At 45.4% G+C, this 24,253-nt stretch overlaps 1 protein-coding gene across 1 annotated transcript in view; it reads right to left on the reverse strand.

Annotated features, from left to right (window-relative positions):
- KCNMB4 (potassium calcium-activated channel subfamily M regulatory beta subunit 4) overlaps nucleotides 1-23,689 on the reverse strand; it is a 35,284-nt gene extending 11,595 nt beyond the window's left edge. The window contains exons 1-2 of the mRNA XM_014070705.2: nucleotides 23,071-23,689; nucleotides 13,030-13,157 (exon numbers count right to left, since the gene is read on the reverse strand). Coding sequence (XP_013926180.1) covers nucleotides 13,030-13,157; nucleotides 23,071-23,406 — 464 coding nt within the window. The 5' untranslated portion in view covers nucleotides 23,407-23,689. The remainder of the gene's footprint in view (nucleotides 1-13,029; nucleotides 13,158-23,070) is intronic.
- Nucleotides 23,690-24,253: the final 564 nt, after the last annotated feature.

A 24,253-nucleotide genomic window follows, 5' to 3' on the forward strand; every position in this document is an offset into this window, starting at 1 on the left:
AAAGTAAGATAATTTGAGCCTGATGATTTGCACCTTGATTCAGAATTCTGGATTGATTTGTTTGATGATCCATTAGTTTGATTTCTTGGCTGTCCTTGGTATTCGCAGGAGTCTTCTCCAACCCAATACTCTTTCTATCCTGCTTCTTCAAAGTCCAACTTTCACTTCCATAGGAAGTCACAGGGAGAACCATTACAGGCTCTCCTGGAGTTATGACTAAATTTGTTCAGCAACTGTATGAAGTTGCAGCACCACTGAATGAATGGCATTTATGCCGGGTCCCTGAAGTTACAGCTGTTGCAGTGCTCCCATAGTCACCTAATCAAAATTCAGGCACTTGATAGCCTCCCCACACTTACAACTGCCAGGGCTCTCCAACTGTTCCCCTCCCCATCCCTGTCCTGCAGAGTGGCACTCCTCAACAGCAGTGGCAGTACTGGAGCTGAAGTAGAGGCCAAAGGCTTTACATAATTTCATCCAACCACCACTAACCCCAGGCTTCTACTTCAGCCCCAGGGCCACTGAGCAATACCACCTCAAGCCCCAACCATTCCTTCTACCTTTGCTGCCCTGCACTCCATTCATCCTAATACTTTGCTGTCTATCAGCACTGCTGCCCCAGAGGACCTTCGCTATTTTTCTCCTATTGCTGATGAGATGTACCCAGCCCGGTCCTACAGTTGCAAGAAAAAGTATGTGAACCCCTTGGGATTACGTGGAGTTTTGCATGAATTGGTCATAAAATGTACTCTGAACTGCATCTAAGTCACAACAATAGAAAAACACAGTCTGCTGAAAATAATACTACAGAAACATTAGATGTTAACTGAACATAACATGTAAACATTCACAGTGCAGGGGGGAAAAAATATGTGAGCCCCTAACCTAATGACTTCTCCAAGAGCTAATTGGAGCCAGGAGTGAGCCAACCTTGACTACAATCAGTGTGATGATATTGGATGTGTTGCTGACAGCTGTCCTGCCCTTTAAAAAAACACACCTGTTTTGGGTTTACTGGTTTCAAGAAGCACTGTCTGATGTGAATCATGCCTTGCAGAAAAGAGCTCTCAGAAGACCTATGATCAAGAATTGTTGATTTGCATGAAGCTGGAAAAGGTTACAAATGTATCTCCAAAAGCCTTGATGTTCATGTGTCCACAGTAAGGCAGCACTGTTGCCACTCTCCCTAGGCGTGGTAGTCCTGTAAAAATGACTGCAAGAGCACAGCACAGAATGCTTCATGAGGTGAAGAAGAATCCTAGAGTGGCAGCTAAAGACCTACAGAAATCTCTGGCACATGCTAACATTTTTGTTGACACATCTATAATAAGGAAAACATTAAACAAGAATGGAGTACATGGGAGGACACCACGGAGGAAGCCACTGCTATCCCCAAAAAATATTGCAGCATGTTTGAAGTTGGCAAAAGAGCACCTGGATGTTCCACAGCACTACTGACAAAATATACTGTGGACAGATGAAACCAAAATTGAGTTGTTTGGGAAAAACACATAACACTATGCAGTTCAGAGCACATTTTATGACCAATTCATGCAAAACTCCACGTAATCCCAAGGGGTTCACATACTTTTTCTTGCAACTGTATATAAGGCAGATGCTGCCACGGTTAGGCCTTCTTCCCAAGACTGCCCACACCGTTCTCCAAATACCACAGACCACTGTCACAATGTTTCCAAGGCTTTCTAAAACGTCACTGGAAGGCTGCATCAAATCATGTTGGCCGTTCTACAGTTTTTCAGACAGTGTTCAAAAAGTTTCTGAAACCATATCAATAGTTGATGATCTATTACCACAACAAATGACTGAACTTACAATTAGACTTTCAGAATTTTAACTGCCTACTTCACAGGTGGTACTGTAATTCTATTGTCTGGATATCACAAGTGGGTCTCTCATGTCTTTGAATGGTCCCAAACCAACGTTTGAGCAATGTAACACAAAAGAGGGAGCCACGTCCAGTCCTTTTAAGACAAAGTATGGGTTTTTCCCCCAGTTTTCAGAGCAAATGGCAATCCAGTTGACTCATCAAGTCAATTAATAGTTGCACTTCTGCAAATTGAAGCAGTCATAATGCTGCACCGATTCTAGAATCATCTAACTCTAGCTTGCTGTTATACTTGAGATGTTGCATTGGATATTTCTGCCAGGTCCCTGCATCTCCTTTCTAAAACTTGCCAACACTGGTTTTTTTCCAAGGCTAGTAGATTCTCTGGGCTTCTATAAATCTTGCCAGGGATATAAGCTGTTTCCCGCATTTCCATCTTCCCCAAAGTCTGTTATGTGGCTTCTAATGCTGCAACTGAGTCACACTGGCCACCACCTTTTCCAGATGCTATTACTGCAGCTACTGCCAAGCCCCTTGACAATGATCTCATTCCAAACCTTTTCCTTTGGATATTCTTCAATCAAGCCACTCTAATCTTTCTCAACTGTCTTTGCTGCATATGGTGCACCCAGCACTTATCAAACCTCTCTAGCTTTTTCCTCTTCTTCATGGACACTTCCTCCACCATTCCCAGCATACTAATGTCTCCCATGTCACCACTTCAGGTGCAGCAGGGCAGATGGCAAACCCATTTACAGAAATGCAGCCATTTTAAAGGAGGAAACTCAAACATTTCCTCTTTTAGATTAGATTAGATTTAATGAATTTATAGGCCGCCCAATCCCGAAGGACTCCGGGCGGCTTACAACAAATACATTTTAAAAAATAGAAGGGTTAAAACAGAGAAACATAGATTTAAAAAACCACATCATACACCCAGTCCAATCGGGGTTGGACCTCAATCATGAGGTAAACAGCCCGAGGCCTGCCGGAATAGCTAGGTTTTAATAGCCTTTCGGAAGGCCATGAGAGTGGGTAGGGTCCGGATCTCTGGGGGCAGTTCATTCCATAGGGTCGGAGTGGCTACAGAGAAGGCCCTCCCCCGGGTGGTTGCCAGCCGACATTGTCTGGCTGATGGCACCCGGAGAAGGCCCACCCTGTGCAATCTTATCGGTCATTGGGAGGTATGTGGCAGAAGACAGTCTTGCAGATATCCGGGTCCTAGGGCATGTAGGGCTTTAAAGGTAATGACCAGCACGTTGAATTGTGCTCGGAGACCAATAGGGAGCCAGTGCAGCTCACGGAGGATAGGTGTAATGTGGGTGTACCTTGGTACACCCCATATCGCTCGCGCGGCTGCATTCTGGACTAGTTGTAGTCTCCGAACACTTTTCAGGGGCAGTCCCATGTAGAGCACATTACAGTAGTCAAGCCTTGAGGTGACGAGGGCATGAGTGACTGTGTGAAGTGCCTCCCGATCCAAATAGGGCCGCAACTAGTGCACCAGGCGAACCTGGGCGAAACCCCCCCTGGCCACAGCCGACAGGTGATGTTCTAACGTCAGCTGCGGGTCCAGGAGGACTCCCAAGTTACGGACCCTCTCTGAGGGGAGTAGATTTTCACCACCCAGGCATAAGGATGGACTAACTGGGCTGTCCTTGGGGGGCAACATCCATAGCCACTCGGTCTTGTCAGGATTGAGTGCGAGTTTGTTTACCCCCATCCAGACCCTGACAGCTTCCAGGCACTGGCACATCACTTCCACTGCTACACTGAGTTGGCACGGGGCGGAGAGATACAACTGGGTATCATCCACATATTGATGGTATTTAATCCCGTGCCGACGAATGATCTCACCCAGTGGCTTCATGTAGATGCTAAATAGGAGGGGGAACAAGACCAAGCCCTGTGACACCCCATATTTAAGGGGCCTAGGGGTCGACCTTTGTCCTCCAATCAACACCAACTGCGACCTGTCGGAGAGGTAAGAGGAGAACCACCGTAAAACTGTGCCTCCCACTCCCACCTCTTCCAGCCGTCGCAGAAGGATACCATGGTCGATGGTATCGAAGGCTGCTGAGAGGTCAAGGAGCACAAGGATAGAGGAGTGTCCTCCATCCCTGGCCTGCCAGAGATCATCGATCAGGGCGACCAAAGCGGTTTTGGTGGAGAATCCAGGCCTGAATCCAGACTGAAAGGGATCTAGATAATCTGCTTCATCCAACATCCGTCGGAGTTGTAGGGCCACCACCTTCTCAACAACCTTCCCTAAAAAAGGGAGGTTGGAGACCGGACGATAGTTTTTGAAAATAGCTGGGTCAAGAGAAGGCTTCTTAAGGAGGGGTCTTACCACCGCTTCCTTCAAGGATTGCGGGAAAGATCCCTCCTGCAAAGACGAGTTAGTAATCCTCTGGAGCCAGCCTCGTGTTACCTCCCTGCTGGTCGAGACCAGCCAGGAGGGGCATGGATCCAGCAAACAGGTGGAGGCACTCATCGCTCCCATGGCCTTGTCCACTTCTTCAGGGGTGACAAGCTGGAACTCGTTCCAGGAAATCTGAGCAAGACCTTCCCTCCCTAGACTGGAGTCTAGGTCTGTCTGAATCTGAGTGATTTTGTCCGACAGAAACTGAACAAACTCCTCAGCCCGCCCCTGTAAGGGTTCCCCCGCATCCTCCCCTTTTAGGAGGGAGCGAGTTATCCTAAACAGGGTGGCTGGGTGAGATTCTGCGGACGCAATAAGAGCGGAAAAATGTACACATTTTGCCGCCCTTATCGCCACTAAATAAGTCCTAGTGAAGGCTCTTAGTAGTGTTCGGTCAGATTCGGAGTTGCTAGCCCTCCAACGTCGCTCTTGGCGTCTCTTTTGGCACTTCATCTCCCGGAGTTCCTCGGTGAACCAAGGTGCCCTCCTGGATCCACTGCTGCGGAGAGGCCGCAAAGGCACAATCCGATCCAGAGCCTCAGTTGCCATTGCATTCCAGGTGGCAACCAAGGAGTCTGTCGGAGTGTGGGCAAGAGAGTCAGATATCTCCCCAAGTTCCGTCTGAAATCTCAGTGGGTCCATCAGGCACCTGAGGTGGAACCATTTAATTGGCTCCACCTCCCTGCGGAGGGGGAATAGCTTCCGAAAGTCAAGCCTTAGGAGGAAGTGATCTGACCATGACAAGGGCAAGGTCTCTATCCCCCTTAGTTCAAGATCACGTCTCCACTGCCCCGAAAGAAACACAAGGTCGAGTGTGTGTCCTGCTCTGAGTCGGACCCTGAATTACTTGGGTCAAGTCCATGGTTGTCATGGAAGCCATGAACTCCTGCGCCCCATCAGAGCGTTTGCCCAGAAATGGCAAGTTGAAGACCCCCAGTACTATTAGTCTGGGGAACTCAACTGCCAACCCGGATACTGACTCTAGGAATGTGGGCAGGGCTGTTGTGGCACAGCTGGGAGGTAGGTACATCAAAAACAAGCTCACTTGAACCCCTAGGTCCAACTTCAAGAGCAGAGACTCACACCCCACAGTCTCTGGAGCAGGCATCCTGCGAGGAACTAATGATCCTTGGATAATAACTGCCACTCCCCCACCCCTTTCTCTGGTGTCGAGGTTGATGGAGCACCTGGAACCCTTCTGGGCACATTTCCGAGAGGGGGACTCCTCCCTCATGTCCCAGCCAGGTTTCAGTAATACATGCCAGGTCCGCCCCCTCATCAAGTACTAAGTCCTGGATGAGGGGAGCTTTATGGATCACAGACCTGGCATTTAGCAGCAGCAACCTGAGGCCAGGGCCCTGGCTTCTCTTGTCATAGTTCCTGGAGTTGAGCTTACAGGGCCGGAACAAGGGATCGCTGTAACGTAGCGAGCCCTCCTTTCCCGGTAATGGCTAGCCCTGTAGCTCCCATCATACCTGCCCTTCCCAGCCATGAGCAGAATGCTCTGACCCGCCCCAATCCCCATAGACCCCCCCATCTCCCATGGCCCCCATTTTTCTCGGCAGGCCACATCTATCAATTATTCTAGGACAGGAGGTAGGCCTGGATCCCCTTCCACTTCTGCTTATGCACTCAGTGGAGGGGGCACTAGGCTGTGCTCCTGGCCTCTCATGTATACTACACAACCACTCTCTCATACACACCCCACTGTAGTTATTTAAAACATACAAAATTACAGTAACATAATAATATAAAATTAATTAATTTAAATTAAAAGTGGGTTCGTTCATCATCATTCACACCACACATACTCCATCCCAGTAAAAATTGTGCAGATCTTAAATTCCGCCCAAGTGGATTCGTGCAGTTTGGAACCGGAACTGGTGGGAATGTAGACATCAGTTAAGAAGGATGGTTAAAGTCATGCCCGCGTCCCCACTTTCCTTTCATCGTATGCGTGTGACACAACAGGCTACAGAGCTGCCAGCATGCCAGAAGGTCTTAATAGTCATTACAATGATGAAGTTATGCGAGAGGTAGACCAGAAGAGGGGAAGGTGAAATAAGTCGGGGCTGAAAATGGCGGCCACTGGGGGAAAATTCCAAACCCCAGGTGCACCGCCCATCCAACTTTGCAGCGCCGGGAGTAGGCTGGTCCAGAAAGTGGGGCTTTCAAAGAGGGCACCCCTAAGGGAGCAGTAGGTGACACTGGGCGCGCCGGCCACCATACACCAAGCAGAGAAACAGGCGGCACAAAGCCCCACAGTGGCAACAGCAAGGCCGAAAGAAGTCTGAGAGGAGGGAGGGGGTGGACCTAGGAGAACTACGGCGGCGGCAAAGAACCAGCCGCCCAGTCCCAAAACACATTGCCCCAGCACTCACCGCTCCCTCCTTTGGGTGAGGCATAAACCGCCTCACCGGTACAGTCCGGGACCAGTCCGCCATCTCCCCCAGCAGCAAAAGCTGGCAGCGAAGCCGAAAGCGCTCGCCGCCCGTGCAATGCTGCCGCCGTCGCCGTTGTTCACACAGTACCACCGCCACCGCCACCGCCAGCCAACACAGGAACACCGAAGCCGAAGCCGCCGTCCAGGGGCCGCCCGAGAGCGACCCCCCCCCCCAGGTAATCACTTCCCTGTGATGTCTAGTAGCTGATTTCCTGCCAAGACCTCCTATTGCAATATCTGGAGTCTCAGTCCCTTGCACTTTGTCCGTTTGTCTTTTCGTATGCCTAAGCGGTAACGCTTGGCAGCCATTTCCCATCCTGCACATGCACAGATCCTCTTTGTTCTGTATGTCCTCTTTCCAGATTTGCAGTTGACCATTTTATTCTAGGAGGGTCTAATTGGAGCCCAGGAACATTCTAAATAAATTAAGTGCTGGTTAGAAGTTGATGCTTTACCCAGAAGCAGGTTGTTTCCTCCCCTTTTAAACTTTTCAAATTTCTACCTGAAATTAAAACCAGGAAAGACAAGCACTAACAAATATTGAGAAAGATGAAGTATGCCTGTGAAAAAGTTGCTCTCTTTGTGCTATCCAAGTTGAAGTTTGGGAGCAGAAATATTTTTCATCAATTCCTGGTGAATTGTTAGGTTTTTCCAAAATCTTCAAATGATAAAGACAATGTTATAAGGAAACAATAGATAATGATGATGATGATGATAATTTATTAAATTTGTACACTGCCTGATGTTTATGCTCTTGGTTAGAGGCAAGTTGGGAAAGACCATGAATCTTAATCTAAATTTCACTCTAGGGACTTGCCATTCATTCTAGATGAATGGCATACTCATTCCAAGGAGTATATGCTATAATCAACTAAGATTATGGTTTAGACCTCTGGAGTCTAAAGATGCCTATAGCTATGACCTATAATTGCACAATAGCCAACTGCAAAGAAATATGGGAGCTTCTGTTTCTATTTCTGTATCTATACTAACATGGTACAGGTAGTCCTTGACTTATTACCACAATTGAGCTCAAAATTTCCATTGCTAAGCAAAATATTTGTTAAGTAAATTTTCTCCCATTTTGTGATCTTTTTTGCCACAGTTGTTAAATGAATCACTACAGTTGTTAAATTAACAACACATTTGTTAGGTGAATCTGGCTTCCCCATTGATTTTGCTTATCAGAAGATCACAAAAGGTGATCATATGACCCCAGGACCTTGCAACTGTCATAAATGAGGCACTTGCCAAGCATCTGAATTTTGATCATGTGATTATGGGGGATGTTGCAGTGGTCATAAGTGTGAACAATGGTCATAAGTCCTGTTTTAAGAACTGCTGTAACTTTGAACAGTCACTACACAAACTGCTGTAAGTCAAAGACTACCTGTATAGGGTCTCCTGCTTGAGCAGGGGGTTGGACTAGGAGACCCCCCAAGGCCCCTTTGAACTCTGTTACTCTACTCTACTCTACCCATCTTTGTTTACATTAGCAACATCCTGCTCTTTTTTTTTCTGCGCATGTGCGAGCTCTCAGAACGGTCGATACCCCCCGTGCTCCAGAAGAAGAAAGAACCACCCGAAAAACATCTGATTACTAGCAGTGAGCCCCACAAGGAAGGAGCTGTCCGGTAAAATATGACTTGGGGACCTCGGCCAGTCGATTTGTTGGAGGGTTGGCTCCTTGGGTCGGTTTCTAGCCTGTTTGGCTGCCGAAGTGCCTTTTTCCATCCCCGGCGGCTTTGAATAACGCCGGTGTTTTCCAGCTTGGTTTTTGGATGTGGGACTTTATTTCTGGTCTAGACAAACTCAGGAGAATCTTTGGAGCCGTATTAATATCATCCCATCAACGAGGGGGCGGTCATCTGGATGGCATTGAATGGAATCAAGCAGCTGGCCTGGCTACTGCTGCCGCGGCTCCCCCCCCTCACATGCTCTTATCGTATCTTGATTTGCAGCGTCCCGGCGGCCTCTGTCCTTACCCTTCTTGAAGTGGGAGAGCCCCCACAGTTTTTCAGAACTACTTTGGCCCGCAGTCGACTTCCTCGGAGTGGGTTGGTTGGCTTATGTGGCGCTGGACAGAGGGGTCAGCTATTTCTATGATCCCTCCAGGCGTTTCCCCCACCCTCACTCCATTTGAATTGCCTGGCTTTACATCGTGGGTTTTTTCTCTGCCCTGTTATGGTTGCAAAGCTTCTACAACTACTAAAACCTATTACTCGCACCACCTGGCTCTCCCTGCCTCTGTTTATGTTTATGGACCTTGGACTGCCTATGGATTTTGGACCTTGGATTCTGGACCCCTGGATTTCCAGACTTTTCAATCTTGTTGCCCTGTTCCGACTATTGCTGCCTACCATTACCTCAAGGACACTATCTCTAGATTGGACCTTCCTGCGAACCCACCAACAAATTTAGCTGAACATTTTTTTAATCAACTGCGCAATTTTCATTTTCTTTTTCATCTCTTTTTGTATGGGGAGTGCATGTGGTACATATGTGTTGGTTGAATGATCCCACAGTTTTTAAAATTAATGAATTTTTTAGCTATTGTATTGTATTAATTGTATTTGATTAGTGGGGTATGTATGTGCAGAATGCTTGGCCGGTATGGATGGGAAGACTGAGAGCGCAGTCCGTAGCCCCCACCACTGAGTGCACCAGCAGAAGTGGATGGGGGCCCGGTTCTGCCTCTCACCCTAGAATGTGTGGTATGAACGGCCTGCCGGGGAGAACGGCTGCTTCGGGAGGGAAAGTAGGGTCTATGGGTGCGGGAATGGGCCAGTGCATCCCGGTCATAGTTGGGAGAGGCAGGTTTGACGGGAGCTATAGGGCTAGCCATTACCGGGGAAGGATGGTTCGCTACGTCACAGCGATCCCTCCTTCCGGCCCTGTCAGCTCTATTCCAGGACCAGATGGATTGGATTGGATTTATTATTAGATTTCTAGATGGCGAGAGTTGTCAGGGCCCTGGTGTCAGGCTGCTGTTGCTAAATGCCAGGTCTGTGGTTCACAAAGCTCCCCTCGTCCGGGACCTAATGCTAGATGAGGGGGCAGACCTGGCATGTATTACTGAGACCTGGCTGGGCCATGAGGAAGGAGTCCCCCTCACTGAAATGTGCCCAGAAGGGTTTCAGTTGCTACATCAGCCGTGACACAAGGAAGGGGTGGGGGAGTGGCAGTCATCATCCGAGACTCCCTAGTTCCTCGTGGGATCCCTGCTCCGGAGATTGTCGGGTGTGAGTCCCTTCTGGTGAAGTTGGACATTGGGGGTCAAATGGGTTTTTTGCTAACGTACCTACCTCCCAACAGTGTTACAACTGCCCTGCCTGTGCTCCTCGAGTCAGTAGCCGAGCTGGCGGTTGAGTTCCCCAGGCTTATAGTGCTGGGGGATTTCAACCTGCCGTCTCTCAGTGAATGCTCTGATGGAGCGCAGGAGTTCATGGCTTCCATGACAGTCATGGACTTGACCCAGGTAATTCAGGGTCCGACTCATTCAGCGGGGCACATGCTTGACCTTGTGTTTCTCTTGGAGCAGTGGAGACGTGATCTAGATTTGAAGGGCATTAAGATCTTGCCCTTGTCATGGTCAGATCACTTCCTACTGAGGCTCGACTTTCGGAAACCAATCCTCCACTGTAGGGAGGGGGAACCGATTAGGTGGTTCTGCCCCAGGCACCTGATGGACCCTATGGGATTTCAGACGGCACTTGGTGAGATACCTGACTCTCTGGCCCACAGTCCGGCGGAGTCCTTGGTCGCTGCTTGGAATATAGCAGATTGTGCCTTTATGGCCTCTCCGCGGCAGTGGATCTAGGATGGTTCCTTGGTTCACCAAGGAACTCCGGGAGATGAAGCACCAAAAGAGACGCCTAGAGCGATGCTGGAGAGCTAGTAACTCCGAATCCGACCAAACACAATTAAGAGCCTTTATTAGGACTTATCTAGTGGCGATACGGGCAGCAAAATGTGCACATTTTTCCACTCTTATTGCATCCACAGAATCTCGCCCAGCCGCCCTGTTTAGGATAGCCCGCTCCCTCTTGAAAGGGAGGGATGCGGACAAACCCTTACAGGGTAGAGCTGAGGAATTTGTTCAGTTTCTGTCGGATAAAATCGCTCGGATCCGGATGGACCTGGACTCCACTTGGACGGTACCAGCCGAGGCGCCGGGGGAAGGTCCTGACCGGATTTTATGGAGCGGATTTCAACTTGTCGCTCCTGAGGAAGTGGACAAGGCCATGGGAGCAGTGAGTTCCTCCACCTGTTTGCTGGACCCGTGTCCCTCCTGGCTGGTCTCGACCAGCAGGGAGGTGACACATGGCTGGCTCCAGAGGATCGTTAACACCTCTCTTCTGGAGGGATCCTTCCCGCATCCTCTAAAGGATGCGGTGGTGAGACCCCTCTTTAAGAAACCATCCCTGGATCCAGCCATTTTAAACAACTATCGCCCAGTCTCCAACCTCCCCTTCATAGGGAAGGTTGTTGAGAAGGTGGTGGCCTTTCAACTCCGGCGGACCTTGGATGAAGCAGATTATCTGGATCCCTTTCAGTCGGGTTTCAGGCCTGGTTACGGCACAGAGACTGCTTTGGTCACGCTGATCAATGATCTCTGGCGGGCCAGGGATAGAGGACATTCTTCTATCCTAATGCTCCTTGATCTCTCAGCGGCCTTCGATACCATCGACCATGGTATCCTTCTGCGACGGTTACGGGAGATGGGAGTGGGAGACACCATTTTAAGGTGGTTCTCCTCCTACCTCTCGGACAGGTCGCAGTCAGTGTTGGTTGGAGGACAGAGGTTGGCCCCTAGGCTCCTCAAATATGGGGTGCTGCAGGGTTCGGTCCTGTCCCCCCTCCTATTTAACATCTACATGAAGCTGCTGGGTGAGATCATACGCCGGCACGGGATCAAATATCATCAATATGCGGGCGATACTCAATTGTATCTGTCTGCTCCGTGCCAACTCAGTGAAGCAGTGGAAGTGATGTGCCAGTGCCTGGAGGCTGTCAGGGTCTGGATGGGAGTGAACAAGCTTGCACTCAATCCAGACAAGAACGAGTGGCTATTGATGTTGCCTCCCAAGGTTAGTCCAGACATTCCACCTCTTAGCCTGGGGGGTGAAATTATACACCCCTCGGAGAGGGCCCGCAATTTGGGTGTCCTCCTGGATCCACAGCTGACGTTAGAGCACCATCTGTTGGCTGTGACCAGGAAGTCTTTCGCCCAGGTTTGCCTGATGCACCAGTTGTGGCCCTACCTGGACCGGGAGGAGGCACTTCGAATAGTCACTCATGCCCTCGTCACCTCAAGACTGGATTACTGTAACGTGCTCTACATGGGGCTGCCCCTGAAGAGTGTTCAAAGACTTCAGCTGGTCCAGAATGCAGCCGCATGAGCGATATGGGGTGTATCTAGATACACCCATATTACACCTATCCTCCGTGAGCTGCACTGGCTCCCCATTGGTCTCCGGACGCGCTTCAAGGTGCTAGTCGTTACTTTTAAAGCCCTACATGGTTTAGGACCTGGCTACCTGAGAGACTGCCTCCTGCCGGTTATCTCCCAATGACCAACAAGATCGCACAGGTTGGGCCTCCTCCGGGTGCCATCAACCGGACAATGCCGGCTGGCGGCTCCCCGGGGGAGGGCCTTCTCTGTTGCTGCGCTGGCCCTGTGGAACGATCTACCCGCAGAGATCCGGACCCTTACCACACTCCCAGCCTTCCGTAAAGCCGTCAAGACCTGGCTGTTCCGGAAGGCCTGGGGCTGTTGATTGATATCCAGCCCCGCTTAGATGGAATGGATGATGTGGAATTTTAACATTGTATTTTCTATTTTTAAATTTTAAATGTTTTTGTCGTTGTGAGCCGCCCAGAGTTCCAATGGGAGTGGGCGGCATACAAATTTTATTAAACTTGGAACTCTTCAAGCTGTTCATTATAACTTCTGGCCAATATGGAATATAAGAACTATCCTGTTTTCATTATTGTTACTAGTAGAAGTATTTTAATAGGTCTGAAGACAAATTGTTATTTGTGTGTTTTTACTACAAAATTCTATTCTCAAAGGGAATCAGCAATCAATCAAGATTTATATAGGGGAAAATGTTTTGTACTCAGTATACCAACCAGGAATCTACGCAAAATCTAGTAGTTTGACCTCCAAGGAGACGAGGTTGTATTTAGACCTGAGCCCTGATTTAGCCCAACTCTATCCCTAAATTTTGTGCACAACAAGTAAAGGTATAAAAAGACCAGCAAGAGTGTAGATAATATATACAAGTCAACTCATAGATGTGTGAAGATACTTACCTGAGGTGCTGATTAAAGTAGCAAGTGAAAGGCTGAGAACCTACTTCGTCTTCCCAATAAATCTGCCAGTGCATTACAATATCAGAGTTCTTCTCATTTTCCCGTTCACAGGGGGGGATGTATGAACACTGTGGAAATAAAAGGTCATTAAATGGCATCTTTTTAGTATGCAGCATTTCAGTTTGGCTCTTCCTTAACAGTTTTCATAATTAAACTTAAACCATATGGCTCAGAAATTCAGCAAAAAGACAAGTGGGAGATTTAAATGAATACTGTTGTGAATATTACTATTCAAGAATGGTCACTGAACACTGAAATTCTATTCAAAAGAACTGAATTTTCTCCATCTCTCCCTGTGCACATCTCCAGCCTCTAATTTTAGGCAGTTACATAAAAAGGGTGTGACACAATAGAATAAATCTGTTAAGAACATAAGAGCTCTCTAGTGAGACTAAAGCCTTTCGAGGCACAAATTGAATTTTTATGAGAAACTCATAGAAACAAGGACAAAAGCTTAGTAGTTACTTCCCATATTCCCTTTTACACTAAGTTATGTCTTGAGTAAATGCAATATAAGTAATTGTCAATTTATGACCACAATTGAGCCCAAAATTTATGTTGCTAAGTGAGAAATTTGTTAAGTGAATATTGTCCCATTTTATGACTTTTCTTGCCACAGTTGTTAAGTGAATCATTGCAATTGTTAAATTAGTAACATGGTTATTAAGTGACTCTGGTTTCCCAGATAGACTTTGCTTGTCAGAAGGTCGCAAAAGGGGATCACATCACCCCGGGACACTGCAACCATCATAAATGAGAGTTAGTTGTCAAACATCTGAATGTAAATCACGGGATGCTGAAACAATCATAAGTGTGAAAAATAGTCATAAATCACTTTTTCAGTGCTGTTGCAACAGTCATTAAGTGAACTGCAGTAAGTCAAAGGCTACCTGTACATTTGATGAATATGCTTTGCTAGCATTTCCCTACATGGCTGATACAAAATAATATTGCATTCACTAGGGAAGCTTCCCATTCAGTCCAGAATCTGCCCCAGATAGGCAGTTCTGGAAATAGGCTTTCCCCTCCTAAAGATTATTTCTCCGGACACACAAATCTTCCCAAACAGAAACACTTAGCTTCTGAATGAGTCATGCCTGACAATGTGTAAATCCGAGGGTTGACGACTGGCAGCCCTTCCTACTGGTTAGGAAGAACAAATGTTTCAAGAAAAGGGTGTTGGAGAAATCTTTTGCTTCAAAGGTAAAGGTTTCCAGTAGAGGAGCTGTAATCAGAGTTGTTGATTTGTTTATTTAAAAAAAACAGATTTATTGTCTCTGGCATCTTGATGACTCTGGTAACTGTCTCTAGTTACTTTTTTGTCAAAATGCACTGCAAAGTCAAGTTTTGTGTTTACCTCTACTTCAAGCTTTGAGCTACAATTTCACTGTGGATCTGTGACCAGTCTCCTCGCTGCTTTTTATTAGAGACTGATGTTTAAAGAATCATTTGTGATTTTATGCTGCTCAGTGCTTTATTGACTTGCTTGTAAAGGTTTTGATATTTTGACTACTTAAGATTATGATGATGTTTTCTATTGTTCTTATTTTTAATACTTTTTTTAAAAAATTACCTTGTGCATCTCTGCCTCCATTCCAAAAAAAGAGAAGGGGGAACTGTTTTCTGTGGTCACCTGGCTTGGAGGTACAAAGGGCAAGAGCTCCAGATCTTAATTTCCTTTTCCATTACTATTAACACAATCAATACTGTAATTATTATTTCCAGTCTACTAACTAGTATGTGTTCAGGGATCCCTATTTGTCCCATATCTTATGGTTAATGAGGGGGTAGAAGACAAAGCAATCTCCTATAAGGCAGTTGCCATAATAATTATCAAAAAGCTGCACCAAAGGAGGAAAGTAGGAATGTAAAACAGTGGATTTCTGAGAGAGGAAAGTTGAATCCCCCAATCTTTTAACCTACGGGCTCAGCCTCCCACTGTTATCAATGTATAAATATAAAACATGCCATTTTTATTTCTAATCAAAATTTTAAAATTAGATCCAGTTTCAGAATGTGCATTCAATCTAACAGTTGTCTTATGAAATATAATCAAGCAATATAGTGAAGTCCGGCAGCATCACTTTATGTCTGAGAGCAATGAGGAATTAGCAACACTGAGCAGCTAAGACTAGGAAACCAATCTGCCACCATTTTGGGATAGTCATCATCTCCCAATGCGCCTAAGAAATAGAAAGAAAGTTGGGTTGGCTGCGTAAAATCAAACAACACATAGCACAAACCTATAGATTTAATACTCAACTAATCTGTTAGGTCACCATTAATTATAACTACCATAATATAACTATCTCTGAGAACTCTGCCTCATCAATGAGAATTGCTGATAAAGATGAATAACCCAAATAAAACTAGAATGCAGATATTTTTCAGGAGCTCATCAGCAAAGAGCACTCTAGAATGTCTCTTCCTTTCTATTTTTCATGTGGAGAAGATTCTTACCATTCATGAGATTGAACATTCTGGATACAGCACAAGAAGTTGCAAATAGACAAGGCAGTGAAATATTATATACTTTCATAGCAGACAGCTGCCTGGAACCGTCTTTCTCTGGTCTCCACCTCCACTCCAACCCCCTAACAGTCAGGACTGTCAAACTGGTAGGCCTCGTGCCAGATATGCCATGTGCAGGCCACACCCACCCCAGCTCCACAAAGGCAAAAACCACCACACTATGTCCCAATCTGACCCATGATGCAATCGAGTTTGACATTCGTGCCTAACTGAATGAAAATGCATTTTGTGCTCTTTTGGAGATAAAGTCATAGGCACTTTTGGCTGTATAGCAGAACCAATGCTCAGTTGACTGTAACCACATGCATCAGGCATCAGTACTGATAAACATTTATAGTGCTAGACTATATCAGTCTAGCTCAACATTCTCTACTCTGATGAGTATGACTTGCCCTGTAAAATTGGAGGTTTGTTCCAAACAAGAAAGGTTAAATACTTTACAGTAAATGAAAATAATAAAAATGAGAATCTATGCAAAAGATGTTCAACCCTTTTCTAATTTTACCCCTGTACTTCCCAATGCTTCAAAGCTGTGCATCTCAGGCATAGACTAATACATTCATCTACAAAGATCACTATGGTTATTTTAATTTATCTTCAGAACTGAAGGTTTTTAATTGTATTGATTTGAAAAAAGAAAACTCAGGATATTTTTTCTATAGTATGTAGTTTATTTTTTATAATAAGTGATATATATTACTTATTATATAACTCTTATCATTGGTACATTACTTGTACCAATGATAAGAGTCCAATGATGCATGGCTCAGGAAATAATCTATAATTCTGTGATACTTGCAAGACTATATGACTAGAGTTATGGTGTTGAATCAGACTATGATACTATAGAAACTAGAAGATATTTTTATTGCTCCAAGCAGTTTTGGAAAGATTTCAAAAGGCAGCTAATTTGGTGTTCTATGTAGGTACACATTGTGCTACAATATTAATTTAAGAGATGGTAGATAACTCCACTGAAAAATAAAAGGGTGGGAAGAATTTTAGTATGTTTTTTAGTCTTCAGATAAAGATAGAAATAACAATTCAAATCATATTTTTAAAAAGAATCTATCCAGCTGAATAACATACTATAGCAGGGATGGCTAACCTCTTTTGGCTCGGGTGCCGAAAGCACAAGTGTGATAGCACATGCACACGTGCCCATACCCATGATTCAATTCCCCCCCCCACAACCCTATGCATGCATGCATGCCCCCCCCTCCTGAAGCCTGGGGAGGATGAAAACGGTCTCCCCTGGAGGCCTGTTTCCAAACTTCCGGTAGGCCCGGTAGGCCCATTTTCCGCCCTCCCCAGGCCTCGGAGGCTTTCCTGAAGCCTGTGAAGGGCGAAACGCCCTCCCCCAACTCTCCAGAGGCCGAAACTCAGTTGGCCGGAGCGTGCATGTGTGCTGCAGTTGACCTAGGGCAATGGCTCGCGTGCCCTCAGAGATAGCTCCACGTGCCACCTGTGGCACATGTACCATAGGTTCACCATCACGGTACTATAGTGTTTCTCAAACTTGGCAACTTTACGATGTGCGGACTTCAACTTCCAGAAATTCTGGAAATTAAAGTCCACACATCATAAAGTTGCCAAGGTTGGGAAACACTGAATATATTAGGTTAGTGGCCTTCACTTTTCCCTAATCATACACTATGTGAGCTGAACATATTTGGAGAAAATCAAATTAGAGAAAACATTACTGATGATTAATGGCATATTTAAGGAAATAGGCAGCTGATTCACAAATGCATGTCTCTCACTTGACTTGCAAGTGTAAATGAATCTCACCTTGGGATTTGTTTTTAAACAATGAAAAGTGACCAAATTTTAATGAATAAATGAACTACTATACATTTAATGATGAAAGAACATTCATATTATCAATACCACTAACATTTCAAACACAATACCTGTCAGTGAACAGTTAGTGATGAACTGGAATGCATCCTTGTTTAGGAAGCAGAATGATCAAGGTTACAGTTACTATATCTGGTTTAGATATAGTAAATGTAACCTTGTTGTTTTTGCAAAGCAAAGTTGTTTTTGATAGTCAACAAAGCTATAATTCTAATATCTTTCAATATAGGCTGCATAAATGTTGAAAGTTCTGTAGGAAAAGAATCCTGACAAAGCATCAAATCCTTCAGAATGTGGAAATATTTGTCCCTTCACAATTCAGTGTTAGATGTTGGGATGTGAACTGTATTCTTGCCCCTGAAACCAATTCTTCTATAGACATGACTAGATTGTCCCCAGAAATATACTCTACAGCTGAAGGGCAATTTATCATTCTGAATGTTCTTCCTTGCCACCATTAAAGGTTAGCTAGTAGGGTATGCAGAGATGGTATTCAGCCGGTTCTCTCCCGTTCGGGTGAACCGTTAGCGGCAGCTGCAGGAGACCCCATCCACCCCAACATAATACACAATCTTCTGCACATGCAGACCAGTAGAGAAAGTAAGTGAATCCCACCGCTGAGCGTATATACTTATTTGGACGTTCATGAAAAACAGTACACATCAATATAAACTTCCAATGTGAAAAAATGCAGCTTTGGGTTATATATTATTTTGAATTTAGATTGCAATTCTATGCTTTCATATGAGGAAATAACATAGAAGGGAGCGTGCAAATGACAACATGACTAAATAGTATTAATCAGAATATATATCCAACAGTTAATTTTTCTAGGCTTTATCTAATTGAATTATCCCCAATGACCTTTATTTAAACAAATATAGCCACTATTCTATTGTTAGTCTCATTCAATTAATTAGGGCAGCACAAGCCAACAGGAGCATTATTTCTTTTTAACACAGGAAAAGGTAACTATTTTCAGTTCAAGGGCTACACCTTGTCTTTGGATGTCTTTGTTTTTGAGGTGAACTCAAAAAGTAGGAACAAATGGAACAGAAAAGTGGACAAGGGACTTTTCAAAAATCTTTTTAAAATCCTTTCCTCCAAAAACAGGAAGGGAGAAACAGCTATGCATACTTTAAAATACAGATATATACAGTATATATATTTTAAAGAAGCCCTTCAATGCCTCCAGGTTCTTGACAAAAACTTAATGAATACAGTGGTAATCTCTCAGATTTGCACAAGAGAATTGCAGGGCCTCATGTAGAAATTGCTCGTCCCCTTTTTAGCACATATTGTTTTGTTCATGCAAAACTCTTGCAGTTTACTTTCTATCAGTGCTGCTTTCTGAAAACTTTTATTCCTTGCCTTTTTTCTTTATTCTTCAAAGTCAACTCATGCACCTCTTAAGCCATTATTTTACAGCCAGAACTACTTGATAAATGTAGTTCCAAGGAATGAGATCCAAGAGGAGAATCTTTCATATTGGAAAAGGAAACCTTGACCTTCAGCTCTCATCTCTCTACAAGCTTTAACTCATAATACAACATATTTTGGAACCATTTAGATTTTATATCTTGGCAACATAAAGAACTTCACTAGGCACCAGAAGAAAAAAAGCATTATCTCCATTCCAGAAATATTTAAAACACAAAATAATATTTTCTTCCTCTGCTACAGATCAGAAATGAACAACTTTGCTAGAAGGCATTTAAGATTATTATTTGTTAAATAATATCAAAGGTAACAGTGTCCATATGAGTTGGACAATGTATTGGTTAGACAGAAATATTTGGCTGAAAATATATTTTACTGTAGAATTTGTTATGTGGTCTTGAGATGATTCTGTTGGACCAGCAGAAGTGGAAGAAGAAATTGAGCCCTTGAAAAAGTGGCAATCATGTTAGACATCAGAATAAAACTTGTTTCAGCATCTTGAAGATTACCCGTCATCTTTCCACCAGTATTTACATATCTATAAAATTATAATTTCCCCATATTTCCTAACAAACACACATCCAATTATCAATCTTATCCCGTACATGATTCTGAAAATACATGAAATTACCAATCACACATCTTTATCTTACTCCCTATTTAGTGTGGTACCATTCTATTTATTATCACACATGTATTATTTAGTTATTTTATTAGTTATAATTATAAGAATACCCAATTCAGCAGTGTTTCTAGGGCCTCTATTATATGCTACCATTATTACAGTCAGTAGGTAATCCTAAATCTCATTCTTTAGTACCTTTCCTTTTCTTTGATGTTCATTTTTTTTCCAGATCCACTCTTGACACTCTCAAATAATACAATGTCATCCATTCAAACCCTCTCATCATCATCATTATACTCTTCACTAACCCTCTCAATCTTACAACATAAACAATCAAATAAATTCAGCTTGCAATTCATTCTTTTTCCATTAATGTGCATGAACTTGGGTGGTCTAAGAGTCAGCTTCTTTTCTGCACTTTCCTATCTTGTCCTTTTCATGTCACCTACCAGAAGAAAAGGATTTCTTTGACTACAAACTCTAGTTGCTTTCCCAAAATTAATTTGTTTCTTCTATTAATATCATTGCCTGAAGCACAACAGGCATTTCTAACCAAGGTAAGAATTTAGACAACAATCTAGATGACACCAATTCATACTTTACAGCCCTTTATACATTTCAGCATATATCATTCATAACTAAACCTTTACCATCACTAATCCATTCCAAGAAAATTAAACCACTTTTATTCAGACCTACTATATACTCCCCTTGTTCTTAATGACAGACTTCCTTTCCTATCTTTCTTTCTTTCCTTGCATTCATACATTCATGCTCTCTGGTATTTCCTTCTTTAAATTCCAAGTCACAGTCTTGAACAAGCAATATTTTAGATTTAGTCATACCTCCACTATCTGCTTGATTCTCCACTAACAGTAAAGACAAGAGCAATCAACTTGGGCCCATTTGGGCTAGTATATCACAAAAGATAGCCAAAGCCCAATTTTGCCCAAACAGGTTCATATTGTTCTGTACAAACTTGGATAGCTTACTAAAGGATCTCATATATATAGTGTGTGCGCAGGCATGTGTGTGTGTGTGTGTGTGTGTGTGTGTGTGTGTGTGTGTGTGTATATATATATATATATATATATATATATATATATATATATATATATATATATATATATATATATATATATATATATATATATATATATATTATTGCAGCATTTCATGAATGTCTGAGTTCTAATAGCAATATAGCAATAGCAGTAGACTTATATACCGCTTCATAGGCCTTTCAGGCCTCTCTAAGCGGTTTACAGAGAGTCAGCATATTGCCCCCAACAATCTGGGTCCTCATTTTACCCACCTCGGAAGGATGGAAGGCTGAGTCAACCCTGAGCCGGTGAGATTTGAACCGCTGACCTGCTGATCTAGCAGTAGCCTGCAGTGCTGCATTTAACCACTGCGCCACCTTGGCTAAGCATATCAGCATATCATATTTGGATGGAATATTTTCTTCTTTTATGATTAATCGCCCTGTGATTGAGGGGACATTTTCACTCTGTAAGGAGGAACACACCTTTCAATTTCTTAAGTCTGTTTTTAGATTGTTTCATAGCAATAGCAGTAGACTTATATACCGCTTCATAGGCCTTTCAGGCCTCTCTAAGCGGTTTACAGAGAGTCAGCATATTGCCCCCAACAATCTGGGTCCTCATTTTACCCACCTCGGAAGGATGGAAGGCTGAGTCAACCCTGAGCCGGTGAGATTTGAACCGCTGACCTGCTGATCTAGCAGTAGCCTGCAGTGCTGCATTTAACCACTGCGCATTGTAGAGGATGGCAGTTAGCAGGCAACAGATGCTCTTGGAGAATAGTTAATCTAAGAGACTTTCTCCTCACAGATATGCCCCAGCAATTTGTTTTAGTAGCTTTGTTGTGTCTGCAACTAATGTCTGAGGCAGGCAAGTCTCACTTCTAATGTTACAGTGGATTGAAGTAGTTTGTTGCTACTGTACTTAAGAACTTCCTCCTTTAAATAACAACAAGCCACACTACATAGGATAATAGATGGGGTTAGTGCCATTGTAGGCTGCTGCAGGTTCTGATCATTGTCCTCTGCTTTGAGAAATGGGTGAGTCCAGAGCTTTCAAACCACCTTTCCCCTCTACAAGCCATGTTCCAACCGAAATCCTTATGTCAGATCCCTGGATGATGCCAATGATGTCATAAGGGGGACTGCACAGTGGATAAGAAGAGAAGCAAAGATTTGATTGGAGAGTAAAAAGAGCCTCTACTTCCCCTTTGCTTGCTGCCTCTCCTAACCTGAGTGCTTATCTAAAGGCTGGAAGAAGGGTAATGGGAGGTTAAGTTCTGATACAAGGTGTCCAAATGAACTTCATTGACTTGAACTGATTTTCTGTGATGTCATAAGCAGTGACTTTGCCTGTTAACATCATTCCAGCTGCATACAATAACAGATCCTACTTATTTCTGGTTACAATCAGTTATAATCCCAAAATAACCCCTTTGAATCAGGCTCTGCTCAGCCTTTACTACAGAGCTGAAACAAAACTGTTAGTGTTGCTCAATTAGAGAGGAAAACACGCAAAGGAGAAGAAATTAGTATTCAGGAATATTGTAGAAAATAGACCAGAAGAAAAGGCGTAAGTGTCTTAGATATGGATGGTCCTGTTTGCCTCCGGTCTTCTGCTCTAACCCTTCGGATCATTCAGTGTGTTATGCAACTACACTGTAATTTGCCTCACCTTGGAGTGGTCACGGCTACGCTGCACTGCCACAACCTCCCTAACTTTTCGGAAAAAGAGCCCCTATTTTGGGAAGCCCCTATTTTGGGAAGAATCCAGCCCTTCCACCGTTTTTCAATCAAAGACCAAGCCCATCGTAGCCCGGCTGAGGGACGTAAAGAAAGCTGCTCTGCAACTCCAGAAACCCCGCAAGTTCCCAGCAGCTTTTGACCAAGGAAGTCTATGGAGATTCTCAGTCATCCAGGTCAGGGTTGCCCCAAAGGTGCTTTTTTCCAAGAGGCAACTGGACTTTCTGTTTTTTTCTTTGAAGACGTTTCGCTTCTCATTCAAGAAGCTTCGTCAGGTTTTGACTCAGGAATGCTATGCAGTTCCTTCTGCCCGCTCCTGGGGCGGGGGGAATACAAGTGGTTCACTCACCAACTCTAACAAGACTTCCGAAATTCCGGGCTTCAAGTGCCAGGGGCTGGCTTCTTTCAACTACAGAGCTCTCCATCTGAGCCCGCTGCTAGCGTAGTCCAACCTTCCTCTACAGGTAACCCTAGATCCTGCCATCCTTGCAGCTTCTGCGTCCTCAGATACCTTGGCGGGCCGACCTTTGCCCAAGATCAGAGTCCTTCGGGATTGGGCGGCATACAAATCCATTAAAACCTTAAAAACCTTAAACCTTAAGATCAGCAGAAATGTCGCCCCTTTTCTCTCCAGCCCCGCTTCCCTAACCCCGGTTCTGAGCTACGCTAAGACTAAAGCGGCATCCTCTGATATATGCCGAGAGGCGGTCCGGCCGGCCGGGGCTTGCTCGGCGCTTACCTTTGGGTTGGTGAGGAGCTGATGCTCGTCCGGGTGCAGGAGCGCCCGGGCGTTGGATTCGGAGTTGTTGACGTAGATCTGGAGGCAGGGGTACAGGGAGGTGCCCTTGCAGTCGGCGCCACACGTGAACGTGCACTCGAAAACCTCGCTGATCCGTTGCACCGACAGCACGGTACAGTTCGCCGCCTTCCCTTGCAAGTCCTGCAGGGCCGGGTTGAGCCAACAGAAGCCCAGGATGAAAAGGGACAAGATACCAGACACGATGAGGAACAAGCCCAGCCGGATGGTTTTGTCTTCAGCTTCGGTGTATTCGTAAGCCACTCGGATCTTGGCCATCGCCCCGCCTCAGAGCATGGAAAGCAGCGGAGCGAGGAGGGGGGGCGTGATTGGGGAGGGGGGGAGACTGGAAACAATCGCAGCAATGCCTGGGGGTTGCTTTCCGCCCACCGGGAAACGGAGGGAAACCAGCAGACGAAGGAAGAGCTGGAGCGCCCGTCGAAGAAACTCCGGCCACTCTTGAGTGGCCGATCCCACCTGCAGGGCTCGCTCCGGCTGGAAGGCAGCCCGGGAAGCGATGCCAGCCAGCAGCTGGCGCGCAGATCCGTTTGCGAGGCGGGCGGGCGGGCGGGCGAGTGGGGAGAGAAGAAGTCAAGGCAGGGTGCGAATCGCCAAGGAAACGGCCCCTGACTGCACCTCCTTCCTAGCGAGGCAAGGGGGCTTTCCGGCTGTCGGCCTCCTCCTCCCACCAAGGGATCGGAGCTGGCCGGGAGCCTGCCAACATCTGCCACGAGGTAAGCTGCTTAGCGGAGGCGGGGGGGGGGGCTGAGCGGGCTCCGACCTTGATCTCCTGCCCCCTCCCATTGTTGGCCTCGTGGGACTCGCCATTGACAAGCCGAGGGACTCTCCGGCCAGCCTTCCAACCTCCGCCTCCCCCCCCCCCGCCCCACTGGGTTACAAGAAGGGAACAGCTTGGCTCGGGATTATCCGCCTTGGCGATTTAAGATCGGGAAGAAGCATCTGATTGCTTGTTTGGGTTAGGAGCCGCGAAAGGGAGGGTCCCGCAACCCTGAACTGGGCAATGCCGCCGCCACGTGAAAACTTGGAAAGCTGGGCTGCCGGTGCACGCCTGCAGCGCGGCTCTTTTGGCGTGGAGGGAAAGGGCGGGTTAAACCTCAGGGAGACA

Source organism: Thamnophis sirtalis, unplaced genomic scaffold (assembly GCF_051295495.1).
Source record: "Thamnophis sirtalis isolate CommonGarterSnake01/CBP01778 unplaced genomic scaffold, rThaSir2_p1.2 scaffold_9, whole genome shotgun sequence".
In the NCBI taxonomy this organism is placed as follows: Eukaryota; Metazoa; Chordata; class Lepidosauria; order Squamata; family Natricidae; genus Thamnophis; species Thamnophis sirtalis.